Source organism: Triticum aestivum, chromosome 4D, assembly GCF_018294505.1.
Source record: "Triticum aestivum cultivar Chinese Spring chromosome 4D, IWGSC CS RefSeq v2.1, whole genome shotgun sequence".
In the NCBI taxonomy this organism is placed as follows: Eukaryota; Viridiplantae; Streptophyta; class Magnoliopsida; order Poales; family Poaceae; genus Triticum; species Triticum aestivum.
In genome coordinates this window covers 16302097-16316580 of record NC_057805.1, presented here as the reverse complement: position 1 = coordinate 16316580, position 14484 = coordinate 16302097, and the positions used below count along the sequence as shown (strand labels likewise).

At 45.7% G+C, this 14484-nt stretch overlaps 1 protein-coding gene across 1 annotated transcript; it reads left to right on the top strand.

Annotated features, from left to right (window-relative positions):
- The first annotated feature begins 8313 nt into the window (after positions 1 to 8313).
- LOC123095797 (probable linoleate 9S-lipoxygenase 4) lies at positions 8314 to 14066 on the top strand. The gene is made up of 9 exons (XM_044517360.1): positions 8314 to 8742; positions 9439 to 9716; positions 11055 to 11292; positions 11392 to 11745; positions 11838 to 11920; positions 12021 to 12131; positions 12266 to 12579; positions 12699 to 12962; positions 13048 to 14066. Exons 1-9 carry the CDS (start codon positions 8532 to 8534, stop codon positions 13829 to 13831), a joined length of 2637 nt encoding a protein of 878 aa, XP_044373295.1. The 5' UTR covers positions 8314 to 8531; the 3' UTR covers positions 13832 to 14066.
- Positions 14067 to 14484: the final 418 nt, after the last annotated feature.

The window sequence follows — 14484 nt, the reverse complement described above, 5'->3', positions numbered from 1 at the left end:
TTGTTACATAACGTTTACCATACGTGCATGCTACGGGACTTGCAATCTTCAACACAAGTATTTCTCAAATTCACAACTATTCAACTAGCACAACTTTAATATTACTACCTCCATGTCTCAAAACAATCATTAAGCATCAAACTTCTCTTAGTATTCAACACACTCATAAGAAAGTTTTTACTATTCTTGAATACCTAGCATATTAGGATTTTTTAAGCAAATTACCATGCTATTTAAGACTCTCAAAATAATCTAAGTGAAGCATGTGAGATCAATAGTTTCTATAAAACAAATCCACCATCGTGCTCTAAAAGATATAAGTGAAGTACTAGAGCAAAAACTATATAACTCAAAAGATATAAGTGAAGCACATAGAGTATTCTAATAATTTCCGAATCATGTGTGTCTGTCTCAAAAGGTGTGTACTGCAAGGATGATTGTGGTAAACTAAAAAGCAAAGACTCAAATCATACAAGATGCTCCAAGCAAAACACATATCATGTGGTGAATAAAAATATAGCTCCAAGTAAAGTTACCGATGGAAGTAGACGAAAGAGGGGATGCCTTCCGGGGCATCCCCAAGCTTTGGCTTTTTGGTGTCCTTAGATTATCTTGGGGTGCCTTGGGCATACCGAAGCTTAGGCTCTTGCCACTCCTTATTCCATAATCCATCAAATCTTTTACCCAAAACTTGAAAACTTCACAACACAAAACTTAACAGAAAATCTCGTGAGCTCCGTTAGCGAAAGAAAACAAAACACCACTTCAAGGTACTGTAATGAACTCATTATTTATTTATATTGGTGTTAAACCTACTGTATTACAACTTCTCTATGGTTTATAAACTATTTTATTAGCCATAGATTCAGCAAAATAAGCAAACAACACACGAAAAACAGAATCTGTCAAAAACAGAACAGTCTGTAGTAATCTGTAACTAACGCAAACTTCAAGAACTCCAAAAATTCAGCCAAAATAGGACGACCTAGACAATTTGTTTATTGATCAGAAACAATTAGAATCAATATTTTATCACGTTCCGGTGATTTTTTAACAATTATTTTCGTGGACAGAAAGTTTCTGTAATTTTCAGCAAGATCAAATACTATCATCCAAGAAGATCCTATGGGTTAAACTTGGCACAAACACTAACTAAAACATAAAAAACATCTTACCAGAGGCTAGATCAAATATTTATTCCTAAACAGAAGCAAAAAGCAAAAAACTAAAAATAAAATTGGGTTGCCTCCCAACAAGCGCTATCGTTTAACGCCCCTAGCTAGGCATAAGATTTCAATGATGCTCACAAGAAAGACAAGAATTGAGGCACAAAGAAAGCATCATAAAACACGTGACAAACACATATAAGTCTAACATATTTCCTATGCATAGGCATCTTATAGGCAAACAAATTATCAAGGCAAGCAAAAACTAGCATATGCAAGGAAGCGGAAAGAAACAATAGCAATCTCAACATAACGTGAGGTAATTTAGTAACATGAAAATTTCTACAACCATATTTTCCTCTCTCATAATAATTACATGTAGGATCATAAGCAAATTCAACAATATAGCTATCACAAAACATATGCTTAACACGATCCACATGTATGCAAAGTTGACACTCTTCCGAAATAGTGGGATTAACGTTAACTAAAGTCATGACCTCTCCAAAGCCACTTTTATCAAAAATTTCATAAGATTGAACATTCTCCAAATATGTGGGATCTAAAGTTGACACTCTTCCAAACCCACTTTCAATAATATTGCAAACACTATTATCAATCTCATATTCATCATGGGGCTTAAATAAATTTTCAAGATCATAAGAAGAACTATCACCCCAATCATGATCATTGCAACAAGTAGAGGACATAGCAAAACTAGCATCCCCAAGCTTAGGGTTTTGCATATTTTTAGCACAATTGACATCAATAGAATTTATAGTAAAATCATTGCAATCATGCTTTTTATCGAAGGAACTACCAAGTATGGGTGCAATAGCAACGATCTCTTGTTTAACATAAGGAACTATAGCAAATTCATCTTCATAAATATTGGCATCATGGCCACAAGAATAGCAAGCATCATGTTCATCAAGGGACATTTCAATCAAATCATCGGAATCATCATTATCTATAGATTCATGCATATCATTATTTTCTTCCAAAGCAACAGTCATTCTCTCAATAAATTCTTTGACATAGACATTATGAGCATAGTTTTCATAGCAATATTTAAGTATGTCAAATTTTCAGATTCATAGAGAGTAATATCATACTTTTCAATCAAAAAAGCAACTTCATAAGCACCCTTAAAAGCAATAAATTCTTCAATTTGTTCGATATGATAGTAACTATAAACACCCTTTGCATAAGAAGATAAGATTTCATTATCATTAAACTCACATAGGTAGGGAAGGTGTTTTTTAGGGTTCTTAGAGCAACAAGTAAAATCAAAAATTTCACAAAGATTCCAAGCATAACATAGCAATCTGTTTATTTGATTCCATAAGAGTTTCCCTTTTTCAGACAAACGGTGACGCACGAAATGAGCATGCTCATCTAAAGATTTCCCATCAACTAGGCTAGTTGGGGTTTCAGCACGAGCGCATAAGGATCGAAGATGATCCAAGTAGAACACTTTAAGTGGATCCATATCAATAGATTTTTAGCAAGCAAAGATGCAAGCAAATAGAAGGCACATGGAAACACAAACAAAAGGACATACGGGAAGAAGGCGAAGAAAAGGCGAATAAAACGGCAAGGGTGAAGTGGGGGAGAGGAAAACGAGAGGCAAATGGCAAATAATGTAATGTGGGAGAGCGGGAGATAAGGGTTTGTGATGGGTACTTGGTATGTTGACTTTTGCGTAGACTCCCCGGCAACGGCACCAGAAATCCTTCTTGCTACCTCTTGAGCACTGCGTTGGTTTTCCCTTGAAGAGGAAAGAGTGATGCAGTAAAGTAGCGTAAGTATTTCCCTCAGTTTTTGAGAACCAAGGTATCAATCCAGTAGGAGGCCACGCACGAGTCCCTCGCACCTACACAAACAAATAAATCCTCGCAACCAACGCAATAAAGGGGTTGTCAATCCCTTCACGGTCACTTACGAGAGTGAGATCTGATAGATATGATAAGATAATATTTTTGGTATTTTTATGATAAAGATGCAAAGTAAAATAAAAGCAAAATAAAAGGCAATGGAAATAGCTTGTTGTTGGAAGATTAATATGATGGAAAATAGACCCGGGGGCCATAGGTTTCACTAGTGGCTTCTCTCATGAGCATAAGTATTACGGTGGGTGAACAAATTACTGTTGAGCAATTGACAGAATTGAGCATAGTTATGAGAATATCTAGGTATGATCATGTATATAGGCATCACATCCGAGACAAGTAGACCGACTCCTGCCTGCATCTACTACTATTACTCCACACATCGACCGCTATCCAGCATGCATCTAGAGTATTAAGTTCATAAGAACAGAGTAACGCTTTAAGCAAGATGACATGATGTAGAGGGATAAACTCATGCAATATGATATAAACCCCATCTTGTTATCCTCGATGGCAACAATACAATACGTGCCTTGCTGCCCCTACTGTCACTGGGAAAGGACACCGCAAGATTGAACCCAAAGCTAAGCACTTCTCCCATTGCAAGAAAGATCAATCTAGTAGGCCAAACCAAACTAATAATTCGAAGAGACTTGCAAAGATAACCAATCATACATAAAAGAATTCAGAAGATTCAAATATTGTTCATAGATAAACTTGATCATAAACCCACAATTCATCGGTCTCAACAAACACACAGCAAAAGAAGATTACATCGAATAGATCTCCACGAGAGAGGGGGAGAACATTGTATTGAGATCCAAAAAGAGAGAAGAAGCCATCTAGCTACTAACTATGGACCCGAAGGTCTGAGGTAAACTACTCACACTTCATCGGAGAGGCTGTGGTGTTGATGTAGAAGCCCTCCGTGATGGATGCCCCCTCCGGCGGAGCTCCAAAACAGGCCCCAAGATGGGATCTCATGGATACAGAAGGTTGCGGCGGTGGAATTAGGTTTTTGGCTCCGTATCTGATCGTTTGGGGGTACGTAGGTATATATAGGAGGAAGGAGTACGTCGGTGGAGCAACGTGGGGCCCACGAGGGTGGAGGGCGCTCCCAGGGGGGTAGGCGTGCCCCCCTACCTCGTGGCTTCCTGCTTGATTTCTTGACGTAGGGTCCAAGTCCTCTGGATCATGTTCGTTCCGAAAATCACGTTCCCGAAGGTTTCATTCCGTTTGGACTCCGTTTGATATTCTTTTTCTGCGAAACTCTGAAATAGGCAAAAAACAACAATTCTGGGCCGGGCCTCCGGTTAGTAGGTTAGTCCCGAAAATAATATAAAAGTGGATAATAAAGCCCAATAATGTCTAAAACAGAAGATAATATAGCATGGAGCAATCAAAAATTATAGATACGTTGGAGACGTATCACCCCCCTCCTGATTTTTTCTAGGTTAAAATGACCTATATACCAAAAGATGGGCACAACCCACCAGGGCGAGCGTGGGGGCCCTGGCGTGCCCAGGTGGGTTGTGCCCACCTGGTGGGCCCCCTCTGGTAGTTATCGGCTCCAGTAATTCTTAAATATTCCATAAAATTTCTCTGTGAAGCTTCAACTTATTTGGAGATGTGCAGAATAGGTAACTCAGACGTGCTTTTTTTAGATCCAGAAGTCCAGCTGTCGGTATTCTCCCTCTTTGCGTAAACCTTGCATATTATGAGAGAAAAGGCATTAGAAATACTCCAAAAAGCATTATTATTTATAAAAACATTTTAAATAACACTAGGAAATTATGATGCAAAATGGACGTATCACCCCTACATTAATGATATGCGGTTGCCGAGGAACCTACTCCAGCCCCAGCCATAGACGCAGTCATCCTCCCCCGGCCCCTTTATCCTCTTCGCACCATGCCCGCCATGGCCTCCTCGTGCTCCAAAGCCCTCTGGGACACCCTCTCCTCGAAGCAGAAGAATGATGTCTACTACACAACCTTTTTCTTGTAGACGTTGTTGGGCCTCCAAGTGCAGAGGTTTGTTGGACAGTAGCAAATTTCCCACAAGTGGATGACCTAAGGTTTATCAATCCGTGGGAGGCGTAGTATGAAGATGGTCTCTCTCAAGCAACCCTGCAACCAAATAACAAAGAGTCTCTTGTATCCCCAACACACCCAATACAATGGTAAATTGTATAGGTGCACTAGTTCGGCGAAGAGATGGTGATACAAGTGCAATATGGATGGTAGATATAGGTTTTTGTAATATGAAAATATAAAAACAGCAAGGTAACTAATGATAAAAGTGAGCACAAACGGTATTGCACTGCTTCGAAACAAGGCCTAGGTTCACACTTTCACTAGTGCAAGTTCTCTCAACAATAATAACATAATTGAATCATATAACTATCCCTCAACGTGCAATAAAGAGTCACTCCAAAGTCACTAATAGCGGAGAACAAACGAAGAGATTATTGTAGGGTACGAAACCACCTCAAAGTTATCCTTTCTGATCGATCTATTCAAGAGTCCGTAGTAAAATAACACGAAGCTATTCTTTCCGTTAGCTATCCTAGAGTTCGTACTAGAATAACACCTTAAGACACAATTCAACCAAAACCCTAATGTCACCTAGATACTCCAATGTCACCTCAAGTATCCGTGGGTATGATTATACGATATGCATCACACAATCTCAAATTCATCTATTCACAACACAAAGAATTTCAAAGAGTGCTCCAAAGTTTCTATCGGAGAGTCAAGACGAAAACGTGTGCCAACCCTTATGCATAAGTTCACAAGGTCACTGAACCCGCAAGTTGATCACCAAAACATACATCAAGTAGATCACGTGAATATCCCATTGTCACCACAGATAAGCACATGCAAGACATACATCAAGTGTTCTCAAATCCTTAAAGACTCAATCCGATAAGATAACTTCAAAGGGAAAACTCAATCCATTACAAGAGAGTAGAGGGGGAGAAACATCATAAGATCCAACTATAATAGCAAAGCTCGCGATACATCAAGATCATGCCAAATCAAGAACACGAGAGAGAGAGAGAGATCAAACACATAGCTACTGGTACATACCCTCAGCCCTGACGGTGAACTACTCCCTCCTCGTCATGGAGAGTGCCGGGATGATGAAGATGGCCACCGGTGATGGATCCCCCCTCCGGCAGGGTGCCGGAACAGGGTCCCGATTGGTTTTTGGTGGCTACAGAGGCTTGCGGCGGCGGAACTCCCGATCTAGGTTATTTTCTGGAGGTTTGGGGATATATAAGAGGTGTTGGCGTCGGGAACAAGTCAGGGGGGTTCACGAGGCGGCCACGAGGTAGGGGGCGCGCCCAGGGGGGTAGGGCGCGCCCTCCACCCTCGTGGTGGCCTCGAGACTCTTCTGGTCCATCTCCGATGCTCCGTGGGCTTCTTATGGTCCAAAACTAATCTCCGTAAATTTTCAGGTCAATTGGACTCCGTTTGATATTCCTTTTCTGCGATACTCAAAAACAAGGAAAAAACAGAAACTGGCACTGGGCTCTAGGTTAATAGGTTAGTCCCAAAAATCATATAAAATAGCATATAAAACATCCAAGATGGATAATATAATAGCATGAATACTTCACAAATTATAGATACGTTGGAGACGTATCAAAGAACGAGATGGCTGCCATTGTTGTCGGCTGGCAGACCGGCAGACGGAGGCCAACGATGCCCAAATGAAGGAGGAGTCAGCGCCACCCTCCTCATCGTTGCTTGACGGCCTCACCATCCGCGAGGCCCATACGCACTACACGGATATGCCGCGGGAGGAGCAGGAGGCCAAGTTCCGACAGGCGCAGGTCGACCAGGCCTACAACCTCGGCCTCCTCGAGGAGCACCGACGCGCGGAGGAGCAACTCATGCCGGCACGACCATCATGTCGGACGTGGACGTGGCGGAGTAGGAGGTGCCGGTCGACTTCGGCCGCTACCCCCATGAAATCCGTCGTGACCGCTGGCGGTACCGCCAACGTCAGACGGAGTTAGAAGCCGCCTACAGGGAGTTCTTTGAGGCGGCGGATGAGGTGTGGGGCAAGATCGACGAGGAGGAGAAGACTAAGCATAACTAGTGGTGGGAAGGGGCTGTTGCCTTCCCACCCACCCGGGTTCAAGGCATGATACTTGCAATTTGGGTTTGTTGTACCGATTATACTGTAGGGGCTCCCTTATCACCAGCTCCGCCCCGGCCGTGTCCCGCCACCACCACGAAGTCGGCACATTTGTGGGTGCCGCCGGCAGTGAGGAAGAGTAGTGCATGGTAGGTCGTCGTCACTCGGGTCCAAGAGGGCCATTGCTCCTCCCCTCCCGTTGAAGCCAAGCTTGGTAGGCTGAACTTCGTCGGCCGATTAGCCGCTTGGCGGCAACATGGAGGCGGACAGTTTCACCTTCCAGGGCTCCGTAGGCGGGGCTGTAGAGCGCCGATGCAGAACTGGAGAAGGCGAAGGCAAGAGTCGGAGCTTCAGTTCTCAGGGCTAATGCGCGAACACGGAGAACAGGCGCCGTCGATCATCTAGATTAGGTTAAGAGTAGGGTTTCAAATGTAATGAATTTTGGCCTGTTTATACGAAATCCGCCGTGTTTTGAATTTCATCCGTTTAATTTAAACAATGGTTAAAATGTATGCGGCTAATATTGGATGGTCGTCTCTTCATCTGTGTGTATGGATGGATGCCGAAGCAAAATTACGTGTCAGCCTTGAAGATGGGCCAACGTAACAAGCTAAGATGTCGTAGCGTAACCCATACGTGCAGCTTCTTCTTAGTTGGGGCACCGTCCAATTAATCGAGTTCGGCGCGCCCAATTAATACGGCGATGGCCCAGCGAATGGCAAGCAAGCTGTGCTGGAGTAGTATTACTTGTCAGCTCGGAGCGACGATGTGGCCTTTCGCCGAGTTTCTACGATACCCTGTGGAACACTGCCATCGTGTCGGTTGTCCATGGCGTTTTTTGGCAGCCAACTGGGCTCCTCCCTGGCGCGCCGCGCTTCAGAGAAGAAAAAAACGTTTTAAAAACCGTCGACAAATATACCCACTACTCCCTCCGTTCGGAATTATTTGTCGTAGAAATGGATGTATCTAGATGTATTTTAGTTTTAGATACATTCATTTTCAAAATAAGTAATTCCGAACGGAGGGAGTAGTACTAGGCGGTAAATAAAATTATTACTATAAAGTGCGCCAAAAGCCACCTGCCTCCGGCGATCTCATATCTCGCTCCACCGCGGCAGGCAGCCCTCCTCTGACACCGCTGTTGCTGCTGCTGTTGGGTTGGTGGCTGCCGCAGTAAATTATCGGCGAGGTCCGGCCGGCCCTATAAATCCCGGCGTAGCGGCCGCAGACTAGGCCAGTCCACTCTGCTTCTGCCAGGCAGTTGTGTTCCTCGTGCTCTGCCCTGCCCCAAGAACCAGAACCAGAACCAGAGAGGAGAGGAGAGATGCTGCTGCACGGGCTGGTGGACCGGCTGACGGGGAAGAACAAGCAGGCGTGGAAGGAGGGCAAGATCCGGGGCACGGCCGTGCTGGTCAAGAGCGACGTCCTCAACCTCGGCGACTTCCACGCCTCCCTCCTCGACGGCGTCCACGACATCCTCGGCACGGACGACGGCGTCATCTTCCACCTCGTCAGCGCCACCGCCCCGGACCCCCGTAAGCTTTCTTTCCCCTTCGTTTCTCCCCTTTCTCCCTCCCTCGCCCTGCATCCGCCGCGTAACCGCTGGCTCTCGTCGTACGCGCCTGCGTTTCAGTTTCCCTCTTGGCGTTTTCGCAACAATCTCTGTTGATTTCCGGCCTTTTTTGTCTGCGAATCCCGTATCCATTTAGTTCAGAAACAATCTGCATCGATTTGGTTTCTTCTTTGCGAATCATGTAAGTATCGATTAAGTTGAGAAACAATCTGCGTTGGTTTCAGTCCAAAAAAAAAGGGAAATGAAAACAAAAGCAGTTTTCAACTTTTGATCATGTTCATCTTGTCGTGGACCCATGGATCGATGCTCCTAGCTAGATTGGCGTGGCCGCCAGGGTTTAGCATCAATGCTGTGGCCTCCGGAGGGACCGGGACCGACCGAGGACAGCGGCCAGCGGGGAGACTAGTCAATGTCCGCCACGCGACTCCACCCACGTGTCCGGCGTCCCCCCTCCCAAAATCCAAGATCGCCACCTCAGTCTCCGAGAAATGAGACCCGAAAATGATTGATCGATGTTTTTCGATACTATCCTCTGATGATGATGGTGGTGGTGGTGATTCATGTCAATCTCTGATGAGAAATAAGACCCGAAAATAATTGATTGATGTTTCTTGATAGTATTTCTGATGATGATATTCCGGCGTGCGTGCGGTTGCAGAGAATCCGAGGCGGGGCAAGGTGGGGAGGCCGGCGCACCTGGAGGAGATGGTGGTGACGATGAAGTCCAAGGCGGCGGGGGAGTCGGTGTTCAAGGTCACCTTCGAGTGGGACGACTCGCAGGGCATCCCCGGCGCCGTCCTCGTCCGCAACACCTACCGCTCCGAATACCTGCTCAAGACGCTCACCCTCCAGGGCGTCCCCGGCAAGGGCACCGTCGTCTTCGTCGCCAACTCCTGGATCTACCCCAACGTCGACCGCGTCTTCTTCGCCAACGACGTGAGCTCCTTCTTCCTCCCTTCCTCTTCCTCTTCCTTCCTTCCGCTCGCCGCCGCCGCCGACGACGACACCACAATCAATCAATCAATCAACCCACCAGAGGAAAATTATTAACTCTCGTTTTGCACGCATTTCATCTTCTTTTTAAAAACATTGTGTCTTTTTCTGAGTGTGGTCATGAACCTTGGATTGGAATTGGAATTGGATCTTAGCCGATTCTTTTGCATTATTAAGAAAATCTGCTGCATGGATTAGGTGGTAGCAGTATATCATATTAGTACTTGCTATCACTTGTGCCACCTACTATAGGAGATGCTAACGATAGATATGTTGCCAAGAACAAATGCCAAAATTGCTGTCAAAAACAGAACAAAAGAACAGTCAATCAAAAAGAAGAGATGCCAAATCGACTAGCAGTAGTTGAGCTGGCACAGACAAGGAATTTACTACTGCATGCTGTCATCCGGTAGATTAGCTGTCGAGTTGCTGTTGCTAGGTCTTGGTCGTTCAGTCAAGTCAACGGCTGCCCTTTGCTGCTCTCAAATAGTAAATTAGTAATGCCTTGTCAGAATTTCCAACGGGCACATAAAAATGTCTTGCGGTATGAATCCTGGGACTGGTCTTCTTCAGAGTATCCACATCATACCCCACCTAGCTTCACCTGGCATGAAAAATAAGCTCTGATTACTAATCCCCATTTTGGCTGGGGACTTGCATTTTGCTATGGTCATCCATTCAAAACGACCCAACGAATCTATCTTATGCGACCTGAATAGTTTGACAGCAAGTTGCACGCCCATGCAGATGCATATGCATCCCTACTGACTGAACTCATCTCAAGAGCTTTTTGTACAAAGATAATGGACTGGTCGTACAAGTTACCAGTATAATAACGATTATGAAACAACAAGTTGCAGGTGTCATCAGTTTGCTACCTACTCTATTTTAATAGGCTTTTGTTCTGGACAAGAATCACGCATCCCCGGGCATATCCGAATCTCTCAGATCCACAACCAATTGTTAGATCGTATATATAGCAAGTTGAAGACTTTTCTACTCCTATAATTGTTTATCACCAAGAAGAAAATAGCTGTTTTTAACTGTTCCCCTGATGATCAGAGGATTAGGAGACAGAAATATCAACTTGTTTTCAGAAATACTCCTCCATCACAAGCAAGCAAACTGAATTAGTATCTGTTTCTCACACGTTAATTTGTAGTAGTCCTGTTTTAAATCCCGGAGCACCTGCCTGCCTGGGTTTGGGGGACTGAGTAGTCCTGCTTCTCACAGGTTTCGTTTTGCTTATCTGTCGCCTCATTTTCTCGCTATTTTTTTCAGACCTATCTGCCCAGCAAAATGCCTGCACTTTTGGTGCAATACAGGCAAGATGAACTCAACAATCTCCGAGGTGACGGCACAACTGGAAAGTACGAGGAGTGGGACCGTGTGTACCGCTATGACTACTACAACGACCTCGGTGAGCCGGACAAGGGCCATCCGCGCCCGGTTCTCGGCGGCACCCAAGAACTCCCCTATCCCCGTCGTTGCAGAACTGGCCGACCCCCAACAAAAACAGGTGAGTCCAGTGCAGTCTATATGTTTGTTATTTTTCACATGTTCACAACCATGTCGCCTTGCAATCGGACTCATATTGGGGATTTGATCTTTTCGCCAGACCCTAGATCAGAGAGCAGAATTCCTCAGTACAAGATACAGGAGGCCCTGAACATCTATGTCCCGCGTGATGAGCGCTTTGGGCACCTCAAGCTGTCTGACTTCCTTGGGTACTCTCTCAAGGCCATCACCGAGGCCATTCTTCCGGTAATCAGGACCTATGTTGACACTACGCCCAAGGAGTTTGATTCGTTTCAAGACATCTATGATCTCTATGATGGTCTTCTGAAAGTGCCCGATAACCAACATCTAAAGGAGCTCAAGAAGAAAATCCCCCTTCAGTTTATTAAAAGCCTTTTACCGGTTGCTGGCGACGACCTCCTGAATCTGCCCCTTCCACATGTTATCAGATCAAGTAATCAGCTGTGTGCATGGCTTGCTTAATACGGTCGTCCCTTGTTTTACCCTTTTTATTTTTGTTATATAACTTATTTTCTTAAATGTCAGATGATTATGCTTGGAGGTCAGATGAGGAGTTTGCGCGGGAGATGCTCGCAGGCGTGAACCCGGTTTGCATCAAACGTCTGACGGTTAGCACCTATGCCATTAAAAGAAGAAGAAAAGAATAAACCATCTCCTCATAATCTAGTGAGAATTAATCATCATTTGTTTTCTATTTGATGACCACAGGAGTTCCCTGTAAAAAGCACCCTGGATCCCAGTGCGTACGGGGACCAGTCAAGCACTATCACCGAAGATCAAATTCAGCAGAACCTGGAAGATGGCCTCACAGTGAAACAGGTATGTTGATTCATTGAGCTATTTTGTGGTGAAAAGGGAAATCTCATTGAGGTGCAAATTGCTAGGGAACAAGTACAGTACTGAATAATCTAGTACTGTAAGATTGATTGTCCTAACAACCATGTATTGTGCAGGCAATGGAGAAGAACAGGCTCTTCATTCTAGATCACCATGATAACTTCATGCCATTCCTTGACCGCATCAACAAGTTGGAAGGCAACTACATCTATGCTTCAAGGACCCTGCTGTTCCTGAAGGCCGATGGCACGCTGAAGCCCTTGGCCATCGAGCTGAGCCTGCCGCACCCTGACGGAATACAGCACGGCGCGAAGAGCACGGTGTACCTTCCGGCTGATATTGACTCTGGTGTTGATGGCCAGATCTGGCAGCTTGCCAAGGCTTACGCCTCGGTCGATGACTCCGCATGGCATCAGCTTATCAGCCACTGGTATGCATTGCAACATCAGTATATATACCCCTGCTTCATGTTATAGGTTCTACTAGGCAGAGAACAAGTGCCACCATTGTACCAACGCGCTGAGCTGAGCTTTTTGATTGTTTTCTTAGGCTGAACACGCACGCGGTGATCGAGCCGTTCGTGATTGCGACGAACCGGCAACTCAGTGTGGTGCACCCGGTGCACAAGCTGCTGAGCCCGCATTACCGCGACACGTTGAACATCAATGCCCTGGCGCGGACCACTCTCATCAATGCCGGTGGTGTTTTTGAGATGACCGTCTTCCCGGAGAAATATGCGCTTGAGATGTCTTCCGTCGTCTACAAGAACTGGAAGCTCACCGAGCAGGGCCTCCCCGACGATCTCGTCAAGAGGTAATAAAAAGAGAAGGTTGATGCAAGCTCGGAATGTGGAAGAAATGGTTGACTAAAGATGATTTTTGCTTGTTTGTGCACGCAGAGGCATGGCTGTGCCGGATTCATCGAGCCCATACGGTGTCCGGCTGCTGATCAAGGACTACCCGTACGCGGTGGACGGGCTGGTGATCTGGTGGGCGATCGAGCGGTGGGTGAACGAGTACCTGGCCATCTACTACCCCAACGACGGCGTGCTCCGGGCCGACAAGGAGCTGGAGGAGTGGTGGAAGGAGGTGCGCGAGGTTGGGCACGGTGACCTCAAGGATGCCGACTGGTGGCCCAAGATGGTGACCGTGCAGGAGCTGGCCAAGACGTGCACCACCATCATCTGGGTGGCGTCGGCGCTCCACGCGGCGGTCAACTTCGGGCAGTACCCGTACGCTGGGTACCTCCCGAACCGGCCGACGGTGAGCCGTCGGAAGATGCCGGAGGAGGGCGAAGAGGAGTACAAGCAGCTGCAGAAGGGCGGGAAGGAGGCTGACAAGGTGTTCATCCACACCATCACCAGCCAGTTCCAGACCATCCTGGGCATCACGCTCATCGAGATCCTGTCGAAGCACTCCTCCGACGAGGTGTACCTCGGGCAGCGCGACACGCCGGAGTGGACGTCGGACGCCAAGGCCCTGGAGGCGTTCAAGAGGTTCGGCACCCGGCTGATGGAGATCGAGAAGCGGATCCTGGACATGAACAAGGACCCGGCGCTCAAGAACCGGAACGGGCCGGTGAAGATGCCCTACATGCTGCTGTACCCCAACACGTCGGACGCCGGCGGCGAGAAAGGGCTCGGGCTCACCGCCATGGGCATCCCCAACAGCGTCTCCATCTGATCGTGCGTGATCTTTCTTCAGTACTCCTAGATTGGTTGGTTCGTGTCTCGCAGGGTGTATTGTGTTCCTTTAATCCTTTTCATTCGCTTTTGGGTGATTGCGGTAATTAGTTGTTGTCAGGGATTAGTGGATGATGGGAAATGATGATCGTAGATGATGTTCATAGTGAGAGGACAATGAGGCATGAATAAGCAGTCGTGTGTGCATTCTTTTTATCTCACAGAAATTTCTCTTCTTTCTACTGTCTCCATCCATTTTCTTTATCATAAAAATTAGAGTTGGCAGTGATGGTGGTGAGTTAATATTCATACCAACAAGCCATTGCCGCAACCATTTTTATGATGGGAAAAATTGTACTCAGATATAAATATTACAATCCGGACATGAAGTTTTCCAATAAATAGTTTAAATTTGAATTCAACTTATTTGGACACATTTTTTTGTTCTCCCCTCGAAGCGCCCATAAATATTGAGTTAGTATATGGTATGACTGATAAAGAGTAAACACATTTAGTGAAAATAATATAGTTGAAACAGTTGGAGATGCAAGATAAGCACTAGTGAAACATGTTGTCAATTACATGGTTCTCGGTTGCACCCTTGTCAATTGTATCTGCAACTGCATTGAGAAGAAAGATAGAGTTAAGATACGT

What these genes read in the sequence shown, in the direction of transcription:
- LOC123095797 (XM_044517360.1), top strand. Translation starts at nt 8,532, where the DNA reads ATGCTGCTGCACGGGCTGGTGGACCGGCTGACGGGGAAGAACAAGCAG. An exon ending in CCGACCCCCAACAAAAACAG is followed by an intron (nt 11,293 to 11,391) that starts GTGAGTCCAGTG and finishes TCTTTTCGCCAG; the next exon opens with ACCCTAGATCAGAGAGCAGA. An exon ending in CATCAGCTTATCAGCCACTG is followed by an intron (nt 12,580 to 12,698) that starts GTATGCATTGCA and finishes TTGTTTTCTTAG; the next exon opens with GCTGAACACGCACGCGGTGA.